Source organism: Rhinopithecus bieti, unplaced genomic scaffold, assembly GCF_001698545.2.
Source record: "Rhinopithecus bieti isolate Rb0 unplaced genomic scaffold, ASM169854v2 scaffold_15676, whole genome shotgun sequence".
Lineage (NCBI taxonomy): Eukaryota > Metazoa > Chordata > Mammalia > Primates > Cercopithecidae > Rhinopithecus > Rhinopithecus bieti.
The window spans coordinates 446,688-470,635 of NW_016809194.1; the positions used below are offsets into that span (position 1 = coordinate 446,688).

General features: G+C 36.1%; 1 protein-coding gene across 1 annotated transcript in view; it reads right to left on the bottom strand.

The window, feature by feature from the left end:
- Window positions 1-833: 833 nt before the first annotated feature.
- The window catches only part of PLEKHF2 (pleckstrin homology and FYVE domain containing 2), a 25,691-nt gene continuing 2,576 nt past the window's right edge, over window positions 834-23,948 (bottom strand). The window contains exon 2 of the mRNA XM_017888822.1: window positions 834-3,491. Within this exon, the coding sequence (XP_017744311.1) occupies window positions 2,728-3,477 (750 nt within the window). The 5' untranslated portion in view covers window positions 3,478-3,491 and the 3' untranslated portion in view covers window positions 834-2,727. The remainder of the gene's footprint in view (window positions 3,492-23,948) is intronic.

Genomic DNA, 23,948 nt, shown 5'->3' on the forward strand with positions numbered 1-23,948 from the left:
TTCACTTAACATAACGTCCATCAGTTCCATCCATGTTGTCATAAGTAACAGGATTTAATTTTTTATGGCTGAATAATATTCCACTGTGTACACAGACCACCTTTTCTTTATCCATTCATTTGCTGATAGACACTTACGTTGATTCCATATCTTGGCTACTGTGAATGCTGCTGCAATGAACATGGGAGTGCAGATTCTCTCTTCAACATACTCATTTTTTTCAGATATTAATATATATTTAGCAGTGGGATTGCTAGATGCTATAGGTAATTCTATTTTCACCTTTTGAGGAACCTCTACTGTTTTCCATAATGGCTGTGCTACTTCACATTCCCACCAACAGTGTGCAAGGGTCTCCTTTTCTGCATCTCCTTGCCAACACTTCTTTCATCTTTTTGATAACAGCCATTCAACAGGTGTCAGGTATTATTATCTCATTGTGGCTTTAATTTGCATTTCCCTGATGATTAGTGATCTTGGACATTTCTTCACATACCTGTCAGCCACGTGTATGTTTCCTTCTGAGACATGTCAATTCAGGTCAAGTCATTCCTTCTAACAGTAATTAGACAGCAAAGCCAAATTATATTAAGGCACTTCCCCATAACATTAAGCCATATCTTCAGCATTTGGAAGAATGTTTGTTTTCTGAGCCTTCGTGCGGTAAATCCAAAAGGGAGTTTTGTTCACTGCTCTCACCTACTGCCTAGAACAACGCCTGGCACACAGCAGGAACTCACAGCTGTTGAATTATTAGGCAAAATATGCATAATATATTTATTATCTTAGCAAAGGGGGGAATCCTCAAGTCACAATATACAGAGAACAGAAAGTAAGTTGTAAAATATTTTTTATTGTAAAAACAAAGTCAATAAAGGTTGACAATGTAAATGTTATCTCAGAACATTTCCCCTTGGTTCCTGAATTTGCTAGATTCCTATGTACCAGCAAGTCTCCATTAGCATTTCTCAGGTTTCATGATCCTTTTCAGATATGTTGGTTGATTATATGTATATATTGCTTACAAACAAAAATCCACCTGATATTAAAACAAACCCAAAAAAAATCATAAAAGCAAGCAAACGAACAAAAAACCCTAGTTTTGTTGTGCTTTTCTTTCACATTTCCTACAGGGAGATTTGTATATCTCAGATGCTTTCAAAATCTAATAGGTAAGTAAAATTAGTGCCTTAACCAAACAGTAAGATACCAAAGAATCCTCCATCACAAGTTACTGAATCAAACTTCTCATGACATTTGCAGTATATTCAGATTTGAAGATTTTTTTTTAATTTATAATTTAAAACAAACTTTAGACTGCTGATTTTCCATATTTCAAAGACTGTAGCTGTTTGCAGCATATAAATGGAGAGAGTAGTGCAAAACACATCAAGTTTTATATGATAAATATATACTTTCAACCTAATGGCTGCCTCAAAAGTAAAGAGTGAACAATTACTTCTCAAAATAAATCTAGATTGACTTTCAGTTCACAATTTAGAAATAGCAATTGCTACTCTATTTCCATAGATTGCAAACTGATTTCAGATACAGATTACACATACAATTGTTTTACAAAAATAGAAATATTGTTTGGGATTTTACAAAACTTTATAAAATATAACACTATATTTGCAAATTCAAGATAGTTTCACACTGAAATAGATAATACTTCCACGATATGAAGTCTAGCCAGACTTAAAGTGGTCTGCCTTGAAACCATCCTTACACATTATTTCCTCCAAATCTTCTAGCCTAGGTAAATCTGTGCTCTAACACAGGCTTTGTAAAAAAGAAATTGTTTATTTTCAAGGGTTTTATAAGATTTTCAATCCAGAAATAATGTTAAAGCAGATGAATTTATATCTAAAAATATGTCTTACTAAAGGTGGAAGCTAATGCAGTATAATTCTATGTAACTGATAAATTTCAAACCAAATTCCTAAGAATGACAACCTATTATTAATTTAAAATATATATTTGATAATTATAATTTGGGACCTATATAAAACAAATATATAATCACAACTATTTTATGGAAAAATATTTATTCATATAGAGTGAAAATACCTCCAAACTTAGTTATTTGTAGCTGTCGGATGAGAAGTATTTCCTAATTACACCCATTCATAAACACTCACTTTATCACTTCAAAGAGCACCAGTGTATTTTTTCAAAATCCAGAAAGTAAGAAGGTAGGGGGCTTATTTCATGTAACAGTGCTATTATGATAAGGCACCACTAGGTATATGAAAAAGCCAAACAAAGTATTTCCAAATCATGTGTTTTTGTTACTGGTGTTTTAACCAGTAGACAGGATGGTTAGAAAAAAGCTACTAACATATTAATGAACCACATTATAACCCCTTTCCCACCATTCTGTGCTTTTAGTTTTACCTATAACAGAAATGAAAACAACAAAGTAGTACATGATCTGTTAAACAAACATCTTTTCCCAACCTTCCAAGAAAATAACCTAAAAATAAACAAGAATAAGAAACAAAAAATGTATCTGATATATTTGCAAAAGTCTATCCCTGTAGAAGAGTGCGAGGAGTGGGAGAAGGCAGGGGACCTACTTTCTATGGAATATATTGAGGCACATAGGTTACAAGTTTCTCAGGCAAATTCATGGCTAGAACAAAACAGAGAGCTCAGAATCTTACATTTCCCCCAAAGCTGATTTCTCAGATAGCCACACCTGATTAAATACTCCCAAATGTGTCCTTAGTCACTGCTGTCATCATCATCATCATCATCAGACATATCATTTAAAGGAGACTTCAATGACTGACTATAAGAATCTGATCTAGCAGGCTGGCATGTGGCCATGTCCCCAGTAGAAAGCAGGTCATAGCAGAAGTCACAAATCCGCACAGGCTTAGAGGACTGGCTGGGAAGAAGAAATCTCTTTTCAGAGCAGGGCCCACAGACAACAAAACCACATTTGCGGCAATGGTGGCGACGATTAACAGGTGTGAATTTTGCTTTCTGACAACGCATACATACAGTTGCCTCAGAGTCAGGGACCCAGACAGCAGCATGTTCATTACTGGGTGTCTTCCCACTTTTGGAGAGTAAATCAGTAACACATTTATTTATGTGATTCATCCATTCTGATTTCTCCGTAGCAGTGGCAGCATAAACTGCAAAAGATTTAGTTGGTGTCTTGATTAGCCATCCATTCCTTAAGTCTCCCTCATCTTTGATGGAATCAATAGTGACATTTTCCAGGGGAATAATATGTTGTTTGTTATATTTTTTCTTCTGGATGACAATATTGCCATATACAAGAATATCATTAAATAAGAAAAACTGCCTTGCTTTGGGTTTTTTTCTGCACAACTTAGTCAATACTCCTTCTCCAATAAGAACTCGTCCAGGTATAGTTAAAGGTTGACCAGCTGCTCCGAAACAGTTTTCCACTATGCTTATACGTCTAGTATTTGCTTCACTGTTTGCCAAGCGATCCACCATCTTTCACTAATAGCCTTTTTAAAAAAAAAGAAAAAGAAATTAGCACATATAAATTATAAATTCCTGTAAGTTAATTATATATAAATTTAAGCTAACAAATCATTGCTTCTACACAAAGGCAAAATGTTCTAAACTTCTTTCCCTCTAAGATAATCACTAAGCACACCAAAAGGGCTAACATGTCTCAGTTTTAAAATCATCAAAACACTTATTTGTCATCTCCATGTAGCACCACACTAGTTAAGCAGGTATTTGTAAAAGTATAAACTTCCTACAGACATAATTGAATGAAAGATGATTGGATAATTAACATAACTTATCTCTGCAAAATAATGTTCAATGAAATGTAATCTCAATGGGATTCTGAACAATAGAGAACAAAATGTTACATAAACTAAGACAAATGACTACTATTTTCCCAGTAAGCTATTACCACTGAGCTACAGCCTTAATTATCTCACCTGGATTACTATAACTGTTTCCCAATATGTCTCCTGGCCTTCATTCAGTCTTGCCCCCAAATCATCTTTTGGCAGTGATCTCTAAAATGCTAATTTGACTCTATCATTGCTCAAAATGATCCCTTAGCCTATTAAATACAGGGTGTTCAAGGCCTTTCATTACTTGGTTCTTACTTGTCACTGCAGCCTCACCATAAGTCACTCTTCACCTCAAATGTTACATTCTAAGAACACTCTGCTACTTGTAGTCCATTTCACTGCTGTTCCTTTTACTACTTACTACTGCAGCTAACTCAAACTCATCCTTCAAGACTTAGTTTACGTTATCACATCTCCTCCAAGAAGCCTTCTTTAAACTCCCATGCTAGACTAAAACCCTTCCTGTGACCTATCCATATTCCATGTATATTCTAGCTTCACTTTTACCAAAGGACTGAAATCTGTTCCTCCATAGACCATTGCAGAACCTAAAAAGCAGAGATCATCTGATAGCTATGTTTGAAACTGATATGGTCTGACACAGCAAAGGTACTAAAAAATGTTAACATTTTAACAATGTGCAAAACACCATATTAATCTAAACATTTAATCTATAAGTCCAATATTAACTTCACTCAAGTCCCAAAGTTGTATCCTATTTCAAACCTACTAAACTCATACTACTATACTATAACCAAGTCATATTAAAGAACAATAAGCCTTGAGAAGAAGCACATTTAAAGTTTAAAGACTAACAGCATAGTACAAGTTCCAGTATTCAGTTCAAAAACTGACATTATAACCCTTCTTGGCCTCCATTAAAAGGACACTAGAATTCTGGTTATTCCTGAATTCTGTCTCCCTCCAAATCTAGGGTCTTTGTAAAGGCCTTTTGTCCTCCACGAAGGTAGGATGTGGCAGGCCTAAAAGTTGTTCCCAAGAATTAATAGGATAACCCATGGTTCCAAACTGGACAGGTTTCTCTTTCTAATTAGGACTAATATGCCAGCCAATTAAAAGTCTACTATCCTATGCACAAGTATATCACAGAAAAGGAAATAAAAACAGCTAATAAACAGGAAAAGAGGCTCAATCTCTATCATAAAGAAATGATATTAAACATTAGTGTATTTTTCACTTAGATTAATAAAAATTTTTAAACTTACTAAGATGCAGTACTCATAAAGGTATAGGGAAATAGGCACCCTTGTACACTACACAGAATATGTGCATTCACCAATCTAATTAAAGAAATTTCACTCACATGCATAAAGATATCTTTATATCTTTATATCCTATGTACAAGGATAATCAGTACAGCATTGTTTATAACAGGAGAACAACTGGAAAAGCTGCAAATATCCATCAAGAGAAATTGGTTGAAAAAGTTATGACATACCTTTAATCATATCTCTTGAGAATAAGATAGATCTAAAACTAGTGACAAGGAAAATGCTCAAGATCTTCAGGTGGGGAAAAGAGATGCATATCCTGATCTCATTGTTATTTCAAATAAATACCATATTTCATCAATCTAAGATGCTATAGATTTTAAGACATATTTATGTACAACTGATAAAGAGAAAAATGTTGCCAATTAAATCACAGCATACCATTGATTATAAGACAGCCCAATTTCAAAGACATAAAATATAGTAAAAAATGTTTCTCTTTAGACTCAATGGAATACATATTTCAAAAGCATAATCATAGACATCTGTATATGTAAGCACACACAGAACATAAAGTTAGAAAATATATACTATACTATCAACAATGGTAGTTTATCTCCGGAAAGTCTAATTATGGATCATTTTTTCATATTTTACATTATATTCAGGCATTCAACAAGTATTTGTCAGGCACTTAGGATCCAGGTGCAGGAAAAGTAAAAATAAACAACACAGGTGATCATACTTGAGTATGTGACAATAAATAAAAATTTTTAAAAATAATGAATTAAACTATACAGGCAAGGTCCCTGCTCTTCAGGGTTTACATTCTAGTTGGGGAGGGGGAAAGAGAAAACAAAATCGAGAATCTAGTACTAATCAATGCTATGATTTTTTTAAAGTGATTTTTAAAAGAAACTGAGAGTCACTATTCAGACTAGATGGTCAAGAAAGGCCTTTAGTGGTGTCATTTCAGCTGTACTAGATGGGCAGACATAAGAAGGGGTAAGGATAGGGGAGAATATTCCAGACAAAAGGAGTAACTGCAAAGGCCCTAAAGCAGGAAAAGATGTTGGCACTTAAAAAAAAAAAAACTCACAGATCTATTTATCTCCACCTGAATCAACTACTGAGTCCACTCATTTCGACATATAGTTATTAATTAACTCATATACAACACAGATTTCCTATTATTGCTACTATGAAAATTAATACTATCATAAATTTGTAGAGTGCTTTTCATATTATTTTCTGATTTGAACTGTTTGAAATGCCTATAAAGTCACTAGAGAGGTTTTCATTGTCCCCCAAAGAAGCATCTAATAATATTAGCTGAACTGTGGGCTGATGAAGACATTAAGGCACAAAGATATTTAATAATGTAAAAGCAAAACTTAACCTGGGATGAACTCTACTCATAGGGAGTCCAACCAATGTGCTGAACACTTTGCACTTAACTACTGTATTTCCCTCTTGCAGCAACCTTGTGATACATGCACTATTAGCTCCATTTTACGGATGAGTAAACAGACAAAGAGGGGTTAAATAACTTGCCCAAGGCTGTCACAGCAGACCAGGCCTCAAATCTGATTTCTCTGTGATGTTACAGTATGTTATGGTACACTAATTGTTCCTTCGAACTCCACTGACTCTACAAGAACTCTAAGGAAGCTATTAACTAACCTCTGGACCTTCACTGCAAACCCTAAAAATACTGAAGATAAGGGAATATTATCTTGAACAAATCACCTGAAAGGATGGATATGTCATGATTTACCCAGCTAGTCTCTTGATAATCTTTCATTGTCCAAATTTTTCAATATATTAAATCTAAATCTTTGTTCATAAATCTTTCTCCCTGTTTAAGAATGATGCAACTTAAGCGAGGTTTGGGGCATTATGAATTAGTATATGGCTGCAGCAAAGCAAATAGCTTTCAAAGTTTGACAATGACCAACATAAAACACATTTTATATTGCAAGGTTACAAACACTCACATAATTATTTCAACAATGATCGATGCATTATTTTATCTTCATTCATTTTAATGATTCTGGCAGCCCACTTGATTGATTGATGAGTTGTCACCTATAACTGAAAAACAATGGGCATACACAAAACCTAACGCCTTTGGCCTTAAGCAGCCTCTTCCATTATCCTCTTTCATTTTCTGTATGTGTCAGACATAAAAAAAGATAGTAAGCGCTGAACTAAAAAACCCAGGAATACACAAATGCTGCCCTGCACACACACACACACACACACACACACGAGAAAGACAGAATGGTGGTAGGGAAATAGGAACCAGCAAGGAAAGAAAGGAGTGGGGAGAGGTTATCAAAAGGGAAATCAAAGTGCCACTTCTATCTGGGTTACAGCTAGATACCCCAAATAATGTTCTTTGGTAAACTGGATTAGGGCACTACCATTTGGCTCAGGGCCTAAGCAAGGCCTCCCCCTTCCCCTAAAGCCCAAATCTAAATTTACTTCCAGCACACTGAGGTGCCCCAAGCAGTAAGAATACTATACTTTTGTGAGAGGACTAGAATACAAAATTACAGGGCCTAGCCAAGGACTGAGTCCTTCCCATATCCTACTCGTTGAGGGGCACCAAAAGAGGAAGCAGAAGAGAGCTATAAACATGGTTCAATTTGAGTAATGTCTAGTTTTCTTGGGAAAGAGTATTAGTGAATATAGGAGAACTAAGAAGAAAGCTTTCCCATCCCCTCGCGGAAGTGGCTTCACAGAACAAATTCCAAGAAGTAAACAAAATTACTGGGTCAAAAGGCAGGAATAAAGAATCTCGCTACCTTTTACAAAATTTCCATTCTGGAAGTAACACCAATTTACCAAGCAGCACAATGACAGTATCCGTTCCATCTTGTCCTACATATGGTATTTTTCTTTAAAAATTTCAGCAAGCATGACAGATTTTTAAAAGCATCTTGCTTTATTCATTTGACTCACTTTTATTTAGTGTTTATTCATCCAACAATTATTCACTGAGCACTCTCTAGATGCTGGGTATTACACTTTTCTTCTCAGAGCTTAGAGGCCAGTGGAAGAGAAAGCCAATAAATAAATAGGCAATTCCAAAAGATGAAGTATAATGAAGGAAATAAGCCGGCTGTCAAGATACAGGGGGAAACTCATTTAGATTGAGTAGTACAAAAAGGCCTCACTGAGGTGGTATTACAAACTGAGTCTTAAGGGATGAGGAGTCAGCCATGCAAAGGAAATATTATAAACAAAGGTCCCAAGACAGGAAGGAAAAGTACTTTTAATTGAATGTTTTATTCCATAGCTACCTAATGAGGTTAATGATTTTCTAATGTGTTTATTAATCAATTGCATTTTAAAACTATATATTTAGAGGTTATTAATCTGAGTGTGTTACACATAAAAGCTATTAATCCTTTGTTTTCCTATTAATCTATAGTTTCATGGTGTTTGACACGAAGTCCGTTGTATTTCTTAAGCAGTTAAACTTACAGATCTTTTCTTGGTGATTCTTCTTCCATCACTCCTAAGCTTCCCTATCCAGATATCAGATGCACCTATTTATTATCTATGCTTTATGACACAAACTCTACATTTAATCATTTTATCCACCTAAAATGTATTCTGGCATAGGTAAAAATACTTTTTTGCTTTTCCAATATTTGCATTCTAAAAGAACTAACTAATTGTTCCAGAAACACCAAGAACTGTGTGACCTCAGACACCCTTACTTGTAAATGGGAGTAATAGCAGATACATCAAGGAAAAGATTAACGAGATAACGTATATAAAACGTTCAGCAAGTAGTCAACAAGTGGTAGCTTGCATTAATGCTATTAGTAATCTAACCTACTGATTGATGTCACTCTCATATTAAATTTTTACCTATTCTAAAATCTGCTTCCAGACTATCTGCTTTAATCCATTAACCTGTTTCGTATTTCCTATTTCAGTACCATATATCTGGTAGCTCTATTCTAGACCATTACTCAACTTACTTAAAAACATTTTAACTAATCTTGTTTATCTGTCCAGATAAAATCTACTTAGAATAGTGGTTCTCAACCTTAGCTTCACATTGGAATCACAAGGCAGATTTAACCTTTGGCATATCAGAAAAAAAATGTTCACTTAATACTTTTATTTTAATATTTTAAGTAATTTTATGACTAATTTACAAAATAATAAAGGGGTAGTTTTAAAAAAAAAACTAAGAGAAAGCTTCATAAACACTTAAACATAAGAAAATTTTAATTTCATCTTTCTCTGATTTTAAAGGTATATATATCCAAAATAGGAAACATCCTTTGAATGAAACTTTGAATGCATGAACATGGATTATTTCCATTTTTTGTCCTTAGAAATATTGTTAATTCTTGAGTTTGAAAAAAACTCATCTAGGAAATCATCATTTGAAGACTCACAGTCTAAGATTTCACTTATACAATTAAATTCACTATCATTATTAAGTGTTGTTTCTTTGCATTTATTTTCTGACTTGTATAATAGTTTGAAAATGTCTTCCTTCGCTTTTTGCTATTAAAGACAGAAAATAAAAAATGAAAAAATATGAATTCTCAAATATGTTAAAAGAAAGTTTAGAACAAAATGCTAAAAGGATGATCTCAAAACTGTTTTGTATCTTTTGAGAAATGATAAAGTAGTGATGCTATATTTCACCATTGCATCATCCTTCTTGGCAATTCTATCACTCTTCCATTTTCTTCTTTTTGGCATAATTGGAGGAAATTAATGAATAATGATTAAATAATTCGCAGGAAAATGAAATAGCAAAATGCTTCAAGATATAGGAAAAGCAAAATCACTAAGATCCCATAATATATCTTAGATTTATGAATGCCCAAAGAAACCATATGGTAACTGCATGCTAGAATGAGTTTTATTTTGCTTTTTAAAATAAGTAAATTTTGTTTTTGTTCTTTGGAAGACTTTAAGAAATGAGTTATAGAATATGAACCAATATAATAATTAAAACTATCAGAAAAGAAACCCAAAACCTAAAATTAAGAACAATGAATTCTGCTCATAAATATCAAGGGTTAAGAAACATCAATACCTAGATTCTTCCCCAGATAGTCTAATTTTACTGGTCCGGGGTATGCAGGGTAAGACCTGTGCACCAGAATATTTTTAAAGCTCCTCAGATAATTGTAACATGTAGCTAAGGTTTAGAACCATTTTTTAATTACGATAAATAAATAAAAGAATAAAATCCCACTGAAATGTTGATGAAACTTACGTTATACCCGTAAATTAATTTAGAATTAACACCTTTACAGTTTTGAGCATTTAAGGGTGATAGTATCTCTTCCCAAGGCTTCAAATCTGTTATGGCATAGTAATTTTGTATGTTTCTTCTGTAAGATAGTTACACTTCTTAAATAGGCTCCCAGATTTTATATACTTTTTGTTGCCACTTTGAATCTAAGCTCTTTTTCACAGCATGTTTTCTAATTAGTTAAAATTGTTAATAGGAAAACTATTGATACTTGTTTCTTTTCACATTCAGGTACTTCATAGAATTCTATTAATTTCAACAGTTTTCAACTTGACTTTTTTTTTTCTTTTTCTTTTCTTTTCTTTTTTTTTACATTGTCTTCTTTTCCAGCAGTGCCTGGCAGTGTTAATTCGCAGTTAAAATGTAAAAATTAGAGCAGAAGCATATCTTTTATAAAGCCAGCTTTTATATACCAATTTTTAAAAATAATCAAAGGTTTCAAGTTATCTTCTGCACACTGCAGACAAGAACTGCATTTACATTGTCTAAACTCCATCCTAGTCTTTTGGTAACATCCTGCTTTTAAAGTAGCATGTTCTTCAGTGGGGTGTCTACTACCTGTTAAAAATGTAATTAGAAGAGGAAAAACTCTTAAAAAAAAAAAAAGAGAATCCTACTTACAACTGAGAAGAGAGACCAAATGTCATAGACTAACTACTATGTCCTAGTTCTCTCTACTGGAAAATCAATACTTATCTCATCCTTACAGGTGAGTTTAAAATGAAAACAAATCTAATTTTATTTCTTACATATACCTATGATATCTGTTACCAGTGAGCTTCAGTATTCAACCGTGCATTATAGTGGAAAACCAATGAACTATGAACTAAAGGACCTGGATTCTAATCTTGGTTCAGACACTAAATAAGTGATTTCATATGAATTTCTTCCCTTTTTTTTTTTTTTTTTAAGGAAGAAAACATAATTTTTAAAGCCCTTTCAGTCCTTAAAATAGTGAGTCTTTGATAGTAAATGGGCCATATTTTCCGGTTTACTGTAGACTTACTTGTCTATGAGTAAATTTTTAATCAAATTTATGACTCTTTTAATCTCAATCAAGATTTTAAAATTCGTGTTACCGATGGACTGAAACTTTACAGAAAATGTAAAAGGAAAGGAAGAAGCTAACGAGCAACTGGAGAACAGAGGTAAAAACAAACAGCAATAAACTATCAGAGGTACATCCTCCTGAGCAAATGTATAATATCAAAGCAAACTATTCCTTTCTTAATACATCTAAGTCAAATGAACAAATATTCTGAGTACCTACCATCTGCAAGGGACAAGACAGTTCTTACTTTCAAAAGTTCTACAGTTTAGTAGCCAGAATTATAATCAGGGAATTCTTGGTAAGAGTCTCAATAAACCATTAAGATGATAAAGCAAAAAAATAAATACTTGAAAATTCAGCAAATTGCATTTGGAATTTTAGTAAACTCTACTTATTCCAACAAAAAGAGAGGTCAAGATTTTTTCTGTCCCTTTCCACCAGGATTTCTGCCACTGTGGCCAACCAACTACACAATATGTGTTGTAGAAATTACTAGTGATAAAAGGAAGAGGTTCATTTCTTTGGTAAGACAAAACTTTCATATGTTAATTTTAAATTTATTAAAACTGGATTAAGAAAAATGGAAACTTCAAAATTCTGAATCACATTTAGACAGAGGTCATTTTTTTTTTCTTTAAATCTCTCATAGGCACCAAATGTGCCTATTACTGAAAAGTAGACTTATTCTACAATCTCAGCCAAGAAAGAAAAAAAGGAAGTAACATTTACTCGGCACCTACACATGTGCATAATAGCACATCCACATTATACTCTTTCATTTAATAATCTCGATTTTGTTGCGATCATTACTTTAATTTTACAAAAAAACTGAGTCATGAACTAATTAGCTAAGCAATTATCAAACGGCCTCACAGTTTTGTTTTTGTTTTTTTCCCTGGGTTTTTTGTTTTTTGCTTTTTCTTGAGACAGAGTTTCACTCCTGTCACCCAGGCCGGAGTGCAATGGCAAAATCTCGGCTCACTGCAACCTCTGCCTCCCGAGTTCAAGCAATTCTCCTGTCTTAGCCTCCCGAGTAGCTGGGATTACAGGCAGCCACCACCATACCCTAATGATTTTTGTATTTTTAGTAGAGACGAGGTTTCACCATGTTGGCCAGGCTGGTCTTGAACTCCTGACCTCAGGTGATCCATCCGCCTCGCCTCCCACAGTGCTGGGATTACAGGCTGATTGGTGCGTAGTTTGAGTTTGATGCTCACCCTGACCATAAAATGGAGTAGACAGCTTAGCTGGATGTAGCTAGAATGAATAAAAGGTCTAGGCTGAAATTAATTAGGGGGTTGGGAATAGGATGGGGGGTTCATAGGAGAAGGGCAATAGAAAAGGCTAAGGTTGGGGCAGTAATATAGAGGATAATGGTGGATGTTGAGGGTTTTCAGGGTTCTTTAGTGAAGAGTTTTACTGCGTTGGCGAAGGGTTGTAATAGCCCACAGGGGCCTACAATGTTAGGTCCTTTGCGTAGTTGTATGTAGCCTAGTATTTTTCGTTCAATAAGCATGAGGAATGCTATGGCGGCTAGTAGGGGTGCAATAAGAAGTAGAAGGTTTGTTACAGGCATGGTGTTAAGAAGAGGAGTTGAACCTCTGATTATAAAGTTTTAAGTTTTATGCAATTATCAGGCTCTGCCATCTTAACAAACCTTGTTCTTGGGTTGGGTGTGTGGTATTCTATTAGATTAAGATTATATCATCTATGGAGAGAGGGCGCTTTGTGAAGTGGGCCCTATTTCTCTTATCCTTTCGTACAGGGAGAAATACAGAATAGACAGAAACCAACCTGGACTGCTCCGGTCTGAACTCAGATCATATGGGACTTCAATTGTTGAACAAACGAATCTTTGATACCTGCTGCGCCATTAGGATGTCCTGATCCAACATCGAGGTCATAAACCCTATTGTCGATATGGACTCTAGAATAGGATTGCGCTATTATCCCTAGGGTAACTTGTTTCGTTGGTCAAGTTATTGGGTCAATTGTGCATATTGATTCGCTTTGGCTGGTGTGGCCTTAGCATAGGTTGTTTGGAGGCTGGGTTATGCTCCGAGGTCACCCCAGCCAAAATTTTTAATGCAGGTGCAGTAATTTAAAATCTGTAGATTTGTATAGTTTTGATTGCATTAGTAAATTAAAGCTCCATAGGGTCTTCTCGTCTTATTGTTTTATGTCCGCCTCTTCACAGGCAGGTCAATTTCACTGGTTAAAAGTAAGAGACAGTTGAACCCTTGTGGTGCCATGCATACAAGTCCCTATTTAAGGAACAAGTGATTATGCTACCTTTGCACAGTCAGGGTACCGCAGCCATTAAACAAGTGTCACTGGGCAGGCAGTGCCTCTAATACTGGTACTGCTAGAGGTGATGTTTTTGGTAAATAGGCGGGGTGTTAAGTTTGCCGAGTTCCTTTTACTTTTTTTAAACTTTCCTTAAGAGCATGCAGGTGTTGGGTTAACAGTATGAGTAGTATTGGGTTTGTTTTTTGTTTGTTAATATTAGGCTGTGCCACTGTGCCCAGCCTTTTTTTTTTTTTTAATGCATATTCTTTCCATTATACCTTCACCTTCAGAAATAAATACGGCAGAAGTATTTTTTGCATATGGACCTATATTATGTATTTGGAATAGCCACTGACAAAATAAGAGGAAAAGAAATTACATATCTATGGTAATAACCATAAGATACACTCAAAATGATTCTTCAAATACTAAAAAGAAGTAAAAGGCAAAGCTATGACTAATTTAGGGTACTAGTAAAGGCAGTTTCATATAGGTAAGATTTGATAGCGATATAGTATGTAAGAACAACTAAGTCATAGTTGAAGATTTTAGAAAATGAGTTTGGAAAATCAGAACAGTCACATTGGAGGTTTAAAAACATCTTTAGAGAGGTAGGAGAGAGGGAACGAATATGGATTTCAAGTTCTAAACAAGCCCTTTAAATTTTACTATTTAAATCAGGGGTGTCCCATCTTTTGGCTTCCCTGGGCCATGCTGGAAGAACTGTCTTGGGCCACACATAAAATACACTAACACTAATGATAGCTAATGAGCTAAAGAAAATAAGAAAAGAAAAAAATGAAAAAGACAAAAAAAATCACACACAAAAAAAATCTCAAAATGTTTTCAGAAAGTTTACGAATTTATATTGGGCACATTCCAAGCTGTCCTGGGCTACATGCACCCCGTGGGCTACAGATTGCACAAGTTTGATTTAAATCATCCTACACAAGGCAAGATTAATATTCTCTAACTATTGCTATAATCAAGTAAGTCTATTCAGAAACCAGATTCCTTGGGCAACAGAATCAAACCTAAAATCCTTAACCTGGTATTCAAGGCCCTTCACAGTCAAGTCCTAACCTGTTGCAATCTATCCTTCCAGTTTTACCTCTTTCTCTACATTCTCTTTGTTATAGTCAAATCAGACTACTAGCTATTACCAGAATATGCTCTGGGCTTCCCTTCCCTACCTCTAAGCTTGGCATGTCCTCCCTCCTTTGTTCTTCCCTATTTACTGAAATCTCACCAATTCTTCAAGACACTCAGTTCAATCACCTCACAGCCAAATATTGTGGCTGGGTATATCCTGTGGCCAGGTATATCCTCATACCATTTTATTTGTACCACTTTATAGCACTTATAGTCTATTTGTTTCATAAAAATGTGTGTACTTGCTCATTCCCAACAGATGTGGAGGTTCCTTAAAAAAAGATTATTTCCTCCAACTTTGTACTTGCAACAGCACCTAAAAAAATACTTGTATAAATGGCATCAATGTGCACTGAACTGAATATGATCAGCAGTTAGAAGTGGCAGCAGCTCTCAATCTTGAGTTTGATGAAAATCAAAGACTTCATTTTTAACGTCTACATTAATTTTCACAGAAAACAGGAACCACACCCTACCCATCAACTGCTTCACTAGACCCACAGATTTTAAATTTACAAGCAAATGTTGTGGCCCATTTCAGTACAGTATATAATTAAAAATTCTAAGTATTGAGCAAGGCATATCCCGTTTTTTAAAAAATTTCAATATCATGATAATATATATAAATGATTTCTTCTTTCTCCAAAAAGCACAGCTGTTTAGTTAGTAAATAAAAAATGATGATTACGTGCATATTTTCACCATCACAAAACTCAGATTCAAAAACTCACATCATTTCTAAAAGTATTTGTACAGGGGCAGCTGTACAGTGCTGACAGCTGTAAAGAAAGCATTGGATAATATCTAAAAAATAGCTTGGGCACAACGGCACAAGCCTGTAATCCAGCACTTTGGGAGGCCGTGGCAGGTAGTTCACTTGAGCCCAGGAGTTCAAGACCAGCCTGGCCAACATGGTGAAACCCCATTTCTACCAAAATTACATAAATCAGCCAGGTATGGTGGTGTGCACTTGTGGTCCCAGCTACTCGGGAGGCTGAGGTGAGAGGATAGCTTGAGCCTGGGGGGCCAAGGCTGCAGTGAATCATGACTGCACCACTGCACTGCAGCCTGGACCACAGAGAGAATCTGTCTCAACAAAAAAAAAAAGTAATTAAATAATATCTGAAAAATAAACCTGGTAAAGCTCAACTAAAACACTACTGAGGAATTAGTTATCCTGTCACATCCCTGGCCAATTTTCTTTAGTATCATTCAAAATAGTTACAACCTGTTCACTACATTCAAGGTTTATATGTTTGGTGGAAAAAAGAACAAAGAAGACACTAAAAAATAAGATATATGCCACAAGGTTAATACAAAACACAAGGAGGTAAGTATCATAATAAAAATATTAGCAAAGTAGTAAGGAAGCAAAAAAAGCAGAGTGAGGGCATGCCACAGAGAATACAGCATTTGAACACTGAAAACAGGTGAAGAATGAGCGGAATTTAAGAAGGCAAAAAAAAAATGGCTAAATAAAGGCACAAACCTTTGCAAGTAAAAACTCACATAAAAAGTCACACTGGGTGGGGCGCAGTGGCTCACGCCTATAACCCCAGCACTTTAGGAGGCTGAGGCGGGTAGATGACTTGAGATCAGGAGTTCGAGACCAGCCTGGCCAACAGTGAAACCCCATTTCTACCAAAAATAATAATAATAATACAAAAATTAGTCAGGTGTGGTGAAATGCACCTGTAGTCCCAGCTATTTGAGAGGCTGAGGCAAGAGAATTGCTTGAAACCAGAAGGCAGAGGTTGCAGTGAGCCAAGATCACGCCACTGCACTCCAGCCTGAGCCACAGAGCAAGACTCCCTCTAAAAAAAAAAAAAAAAGTCACACTGTACAGCTGCAGCAGAAGCTGTAGGGGAGTTATTTAGTGGGAAAAGAGGGGAAAAATAAGACAAAATATTGTTAATATCTGAGACTTCCTTCTGAAACTTTTGGAAGGAGTGGCCTGATCTGATCTGGATTTTTCTAAGATAACTGTAGAAACAATGAAAGCCAAATTGAGAAGGAAGAGACTGAAAACAGGATCCAGTTGAAAAGTAACTGCAAAAATAGAGGGGAAAGTTGATGAAGAGTCTGAAGCTTGCAATAGGAAAAGAAAGGATGGGTCAGATTCAGAACTGCAGACTGGATATAGAAGAGTAAAGCTAAAATTAATCTCCAGGGTTTTAGTCTAAGTGATTAATTCAGAAAAGCAAATTAACTTTTAACAAATTCCAAGTAGCCAAACATTTATTATCACTTGCTCTGTGCAAAGCAGTATTAAAGGACAGAAGATACTCAAAACTGAAAACCTTTGTGGAAGAGAAAGACAGCTATATTCTCATGTTCATATAGACAACTATATATAATTCAGTTGTGTTTCTATAGGAAAGATGATCATGGGAGTATCTGACAAGGAAAAAACCGAAACAAGGAAGGGGTTTGGTATCCCTATAGTGTGCTATAAACTGAGGTATACGGTTAACTTAAATCTGTGCAAAGTCTAACACAGCAGAGGAAAAACAAGCCAAAAACTTTTTTTTTAACATTAAAAAAAAAAAAAAAAAAAAAAAAACAGTGATGAAGGTCCCAGGGCCAAGGAGCTGAGGTGGGATGTAATTTTGACCAGGTAGAACATCTAGGAACATGTCTTGTAAGAACTAGAAATTCAAGCTGGGCCTTAAAGCAAAAGTAGTAGCTCAAAGTATCTGGGGTTTGGGTATGGATAATGGTAAACAAGTCTATTCGCCCAGAGAGGAAATAATGGAGCCTAGGTCAGAGGAGGCAGGGTCAGGAGAAGGCATAGTGATAAGAAGTCTGGTAAAACAGGGATGAGACAAACTGCAAAAGAAAGCAAACATCAGATAAAGAGTTTACACTTTATTACACCGGCCATGGAAAGACAAAGGTTTTTAAATAGAAAAATATTAATCAGACACAGAAGCAGTACACAGGATGGACTGAAGAGAATATGGAGAAGAATGAAGACAAAGAAACCAGTCATATGAGGATTACAACAATCTCTAAATGAAAGGTAAGAAAAGACTGAACCACAATAATTGGCAGATAATGGAGGCATAGCAGATAGGATTTAGGAAATAACTGAATACGTGGATGAAAAGGGACTGTAAGATGACTTCAAAGGCTTAAGGGTAAGCCACTGGGCAGATGCTAGCTTTGTTTCAGGAGAGAAAAGAAATCAGTCTGGGACATATTTATCTTGAAGTCCTCCAGGGCATCCACAAGACAAACACTTGTGCAGGACAGAGATACCAGGATGGGCAGGGAGCTCCAGGACAGACAGATTTGGTAGTCACCCACCTAGAGATACTGGCTGATGCTGGAAGAAAAACGAGGGTGGAGGACCAAAGTTTGGGGAACCCCTACTTTAGAAAGGAGGAAAATTAAGAGAAAAAAGAATGGGACACAAAGGAGCACAAAGCACCTTTTCAACCTGCTCTCACACGTTTCACAGCTCTCAGAGACTAAATAACCTGCCAAAAGGTCACAATCAGCAGTGGGACACACGGAAAAAAAAAAACAAGGATTAATGGCAATGTATAACAATAAAATATCTGAAATTTGTACCCACAAAATTTATCCTGGAAAATAAACTGGAGGAAGGGGTGGAGGGGTGTGGCATATAAAACGTTTTCCCACTATTAACTCTAATAGTGAAAACAAAACCTAAATTTCTAGCTGAGGAATAGTTAAATATATCACAAAAAGCTATCATAAAAGAAAAATTTTACTACCTAACTTTTAAAACTTCATCATTGGGAGAAGAATATTAAAGTAATATGGCAAAGGGTCAACATTTACTGATTGACTGATGGGACAGGGTCTTGCTTTGTCACCCAGGCTGGAGTGCAGTGGCACAATCTCAATTCATTGCAACGTCTACCTCCCAGTCTCAAGTGATCCTCCCACCTCAGCCTCCTGAGTAGTTGGGACTACAGGCATGCCACCATGCCCAACTAACTTTTGTATATTTTATAGAGACGGGGTTTTGCCATGTTGCCCAGGCTGGTCTCAAACTCCTGGACTCGAGCAATCTGATCTGCCCACCTTGGCCTCCCAAAGTGCTGGGATTACAGGTGTGAGCCACCACACCCAGCCAACGTTTTTAATATACAAAGGGCTCCTGTAAATCCACAAGAAAAAAGGAAAATATCCCAACAGAAAAATAAGAAACAAATATCAATTTAAAAAAATGAAAATGACCAGAAAATTTTAAAATGACTCTCAATACCAATCAAAGAAATAAAATTAAAATGATATTCATATATTACTCACCTCTCTAAGATGTGGTAAAATGGGCCTTCTTATCCTTGACAATACTGTATACACACTGGAACAACTTTTCTAAATGCCATTTTGGCAATATAAATGCTTTAGAAAGTTTATACAACAGTTCTATTTCCAATAATATACACAAAAATTAAAAGTGTACAAAGTTGTTCACATGAAGTTCACTCTAGCTTTGCCTATAATATGGAAAAGCTGGAAACAACCTAAATATTTAACAATAGGAGACTAAATAAATTATGGCACATCCATTAATTTTTAGGCAGTTTTTTTTAGAAAACATAATATTCAATGTGAAAAATTGTTAAATAAAGCATTTTATTAAATAAAAGTTTCTAAACAGCACATATAGTATAAGCCGATTTGTTATTTAAAAGTGGTTGATATGCACCAAAAAGTTAGTAGTGGTTATCTCTAAGTACTAGACTAATAATATTTTGATATGCCTAATTATCTTATAATGAACACATTCTCTCATAGACAAAAAAAAAGCCTTCCAGTTTGGGAAGAAAATACAAAGAAGAATGTGTAGAAAAATACAAGTATAAAAAGCAAAATATAGTTGTATGTACAATTAATAAAATATGAGCAAAGAACACAAAATCTTTTCCCCAACTGTTGTTTAAATGAAACAAGTATAAAGAATTAAAAATAGTTCCACTTCTGAAAATGGGGGGAAAAAAAGATGAAGTTGGTGCAGAGAAGAAAATAGAAAATTCACATCATAAAATCTTAATCATTTTAGAAGGAAGCAAGGTCAAAGTCAAGTGTTTCCAGACTGGGGTTAGCAACCTGACTCGAGTGAAAAAGCAACAGAGAAAATAAGTCAACTTGGGGATAAGAAAAATATTAGAAAGTGACTAGTATATAGCAGGTAGAAAACAAGTATGTAACAATCACCAAAAGTGTGACTTTGGGGGAGAGTGTGGGGCAGGGACAAAAGTAGAAAACTGACCGGTTATACCCAGCAAGGTCAAGGAGAGGAGAGACTATGTGGTATAGTGAGTTCATGGTTAGAACATGAACTACAGAGTTCAAGGTTGAAAAGAAGGAAGACAACTAATGGCGTAGGAGGGACTGGAGGTGACAATAAGGACAAAAAGCTGCTTCACCAGTTACGACAGAAAAAGAGAAATAGACCCTTGCATCGCCATCTGGCCACAAGGTTTAAGACTTGAGGTAGAGTGGTTCTGAATGATGACAAGTAACATGGTCATAACATGCAGGCTGCTGTTGCAGAGTAGCAGTGAGGGTCACTGGAATTAGTGTAGTTCCAAATGTGGCCATTCTGGCCAGAAATGAATGTAACCCTTACTTAACCTCTATGCACTTCGCTTTCCTCAGTTCCAAGTATTTAATACATCCTTTCTAGCCTGACTGACAGGAATGTGGCTGGCAGCTAACTCCTCTGCATTTTATTCAACTACAAAATGAAGAGCATAAGAAAGGAGATGGGAAATTGAGTTAAATAAAAGGTTCTCCACCTGACTGAACACTAAAGTCAGGGGTGCTTTTAAAAAGAGGCAAAATGACCTATGTTCTGTCCCCAAATCCAGTAATTCTGATTTATTTGTCCTGGGGTGGGATCCAGGCAATATTATTTCTAAGTAGCTCCTCAGGAGATTTTAATGTGCAACCAAGGCTGAAAACTGAACTAGGTATTCCTACAGGCTGCTTCCCTTTAAAAGTTTTTAAATTCTATGATTCTATATAATTCACTGTCATTCTGTTCATGTGTTAAAATAATACTACTATCGTATTCCAGGCCCTTCCACAAACATCGAATCTTGGGTGATCCTCACGATAACACTGAGGCAAATATTTCTGTGCCCATTTCACAAATGAGTCCAGTGAAGCTTACAGAAGTGAAGCGGCTTGTTCAAGAGTCACAAGCTAGCAAGGAGCTGAGCCAGGACAAGGTTTATTTGTTCCAGTCCATCCTACATGCAACTTGCTTTCTTTCCAGTGCACTCACAGCAACCATCTGAATGCCTTTTATTCTCTTCCCAGGACCTCCCTAAATTGAGCACATTAGTTTGTGGTTTACAGTTTGACAGGGGAGAAAGTTATCTTGGGTGGGCGCAGGAAATAAACCCCGAATTCTACAGTCTAAATTACAGAATTACAAAACACCTTAACCTAGAGAGGCTTTCCAACTTAAAACAGCACTGTGAAAGTGTGTCCATCAAGTATTTTTAATTCAGTTAAGTCAACACATACATTGCTTTTAAACATAAGCAGGCAGCTCATGTACAAAGCTGGTTCATCAAAGATAACAGAAAAAAAATTTTCATAGACTTTCTATTAAGCAGGGCATTCTAAAACTTCTAAGACAATTCCGGCAAAACAATAATTGATAGAGCTATACGGGATTTGTTCCAAGAGCTTAAATGTATAAATATGACCTTTAAAATTTTCAAGCATTAACAATATTTCCATCAAGTTCAAATACATTCAATCACACTTAAAATTATGATTATAATCCTTTTGATGATCCATGGTTTCTCTCTCATACATCAGTAATTATACTTTAATCCATTATCTACTTAGAAATTTCATAAATATTCAAGTTCTGTACTCCCAGGCCAAAATTCACTCAGTTACTACGGTAAATTATCAACAAAACAACAAAACATATATATATATGTGCGTGTGCGTGTGTGTGTGTGTGTATATATATAAAATAAACCAATTTGTGGATTTAATGGAGTTGATGGCATGTACTGGGAAAAAGACTACAAAGAAGATTTAACTATGATGCTCATGGAATTTACAATTTCATAAGAAATTCATGAAGCATATTTACAAGGAACAAACATATGTGTACTCATCCATTCAAACCTTTCCTGAGCATCTGCTATGTTCTGTCCCCAAATCCAGTAATTCTGATTTATTTGTCCTGGGGTGGGATCCAGGCAATATTATTTCTAAGTAGCTCCTATGTTCTTGGCATACAGGGAATGAAGAGGCAAATCAGCCCCGATGTGTTGCCTGCTGTCACGGAGATGTCATGACAGATCTATGCGATATTTACAGTAATACCATGGGAGAAATTAATTGATTTCTGGAGAGAGAAAGGGAGTGGAATGAGAGAACAGAGCAGAAAAGGCTTCAAAGAGTACAGGCTTAAGTATTTTTAAGGAAAAATTTCATCACAAGGATCACCTGTAAATCAGCTCGCTGGGAAATAAGTATACTGAAGAACTAAATTCAAGTCAGAGCAGTGATAAGAGCAAACGAGATGGACAGATTGCTCCAGAAAACTGAGTTATGTATCCTACAAAGTTATGCTATAGGAAAAATGAAAAGGTTTCAGAGTCATAACATCCCAGTTAAATACCAGCTTGGCTGCTACATTTGTGAAATTAGTTTATTTCATTTCTAAGTAAAAAATAAATATTATAATGGCATTTACTTGACAATGAAGCAAAACTAAAAGAATTCTTAAGAACAACAGAAATTGGCAATAGAGCCTGAGCAACATGGCAAAACCCTGTCTCCACAAAATTCAAACAAAAATTAGCCAAGTATGGTGATGCGCGCCTGTCGTCCTAACTACTCAGGAGGCCGAGGAGGATCACCTGAGCCCCGGGAGGTGGAGGCTGCAGTGAGCCGAGATGACACCACTGCACTCCAGCCTGGGCGACAGAGAGAGAGACCCTGTCTAGGAAAAGGAAAAGGAAGGAAGAAAAAAGGAAAAAGAAATTGACAATCAAATATGAGCAGAAGCTGTATTTTAGATCTAAAAGTAAAATTCTCCAAAATTTGGGGTTTTAGGGCTTACTGTATTTAAGAGGCTTTTCAGTTCATTTAACAGAATTTTAAAGCAAGATGTCTTCATTTAAAAATCATTTAGATTCATTTACTGAGACTGAATCTTTTCTTTTGATGCTTAGTCACTACACTACTTTTATTTAGAGGCCGATTACGTGTGCTTTCCAAATAAATAGCTTAATACCATTCATCCCCCGTGTGGTCGGGACCCAAAGAGATTATAATGAAGCCTTCGTTAATACTGAATTAACGTGAAGACCCCACGAGCTACCAGAGTATTAAAAAAAGGTAAATGCTCAAAACACGGTAGGCATTCACCCTTAAAAAACTAAAGGGAGGGGGAAAAAACTTCAAACTGTCAGGATCACTTCTCCTTATTCTTAAAAGAACACATGCCTTTAAGAGTCTCAAAGTTAGTGTCTAAATTTTTCTTTAATGAGTCTCTTCAGCAACGTACTACACAACACGACAAAGAAGGCATTCATCAACAACGTGTTTTGTGAGTCTATGAACTACCGAGGAGGGCTTAGGTGTCTGTAACCTTCATACCCACTTCCACCGCACACTCAAGTTATTGCTGGAATGTACGGAGAGCACACAAGGCTATTCAAGCAACACCAGCAGCGCGCTCTCGGCCTTCAATCACGTTTTTAAAAAGAAAAATAAATTCGGCAAAGGATCATAAAACTTTAAAAGGCTCCAAATAAATAAACCATCACTTCTATCACAGCAAGTTCTGCGGGGCCATTTTTTTCCCCCAACTGACATACAAATATGTAGTTCAGGTCACAACGTCCCCGACACGCAGACCCTGCAAACTTTTCGGCCAGAAATTTGTTGCGACCCTGAGACGCCCCTGGCCGTGTCCGGGACCCCAGTCCTCAGGCGCCAAAACTTCTCGCCCGGCCTCGGGGCTCCTTCCCGCGTCCGCCGGCCCCCGCCCCGCAGACCTGTGGACCGGACCCTCCCCGGCGGTCCCCGTTCCCCCGCGGCGGCGG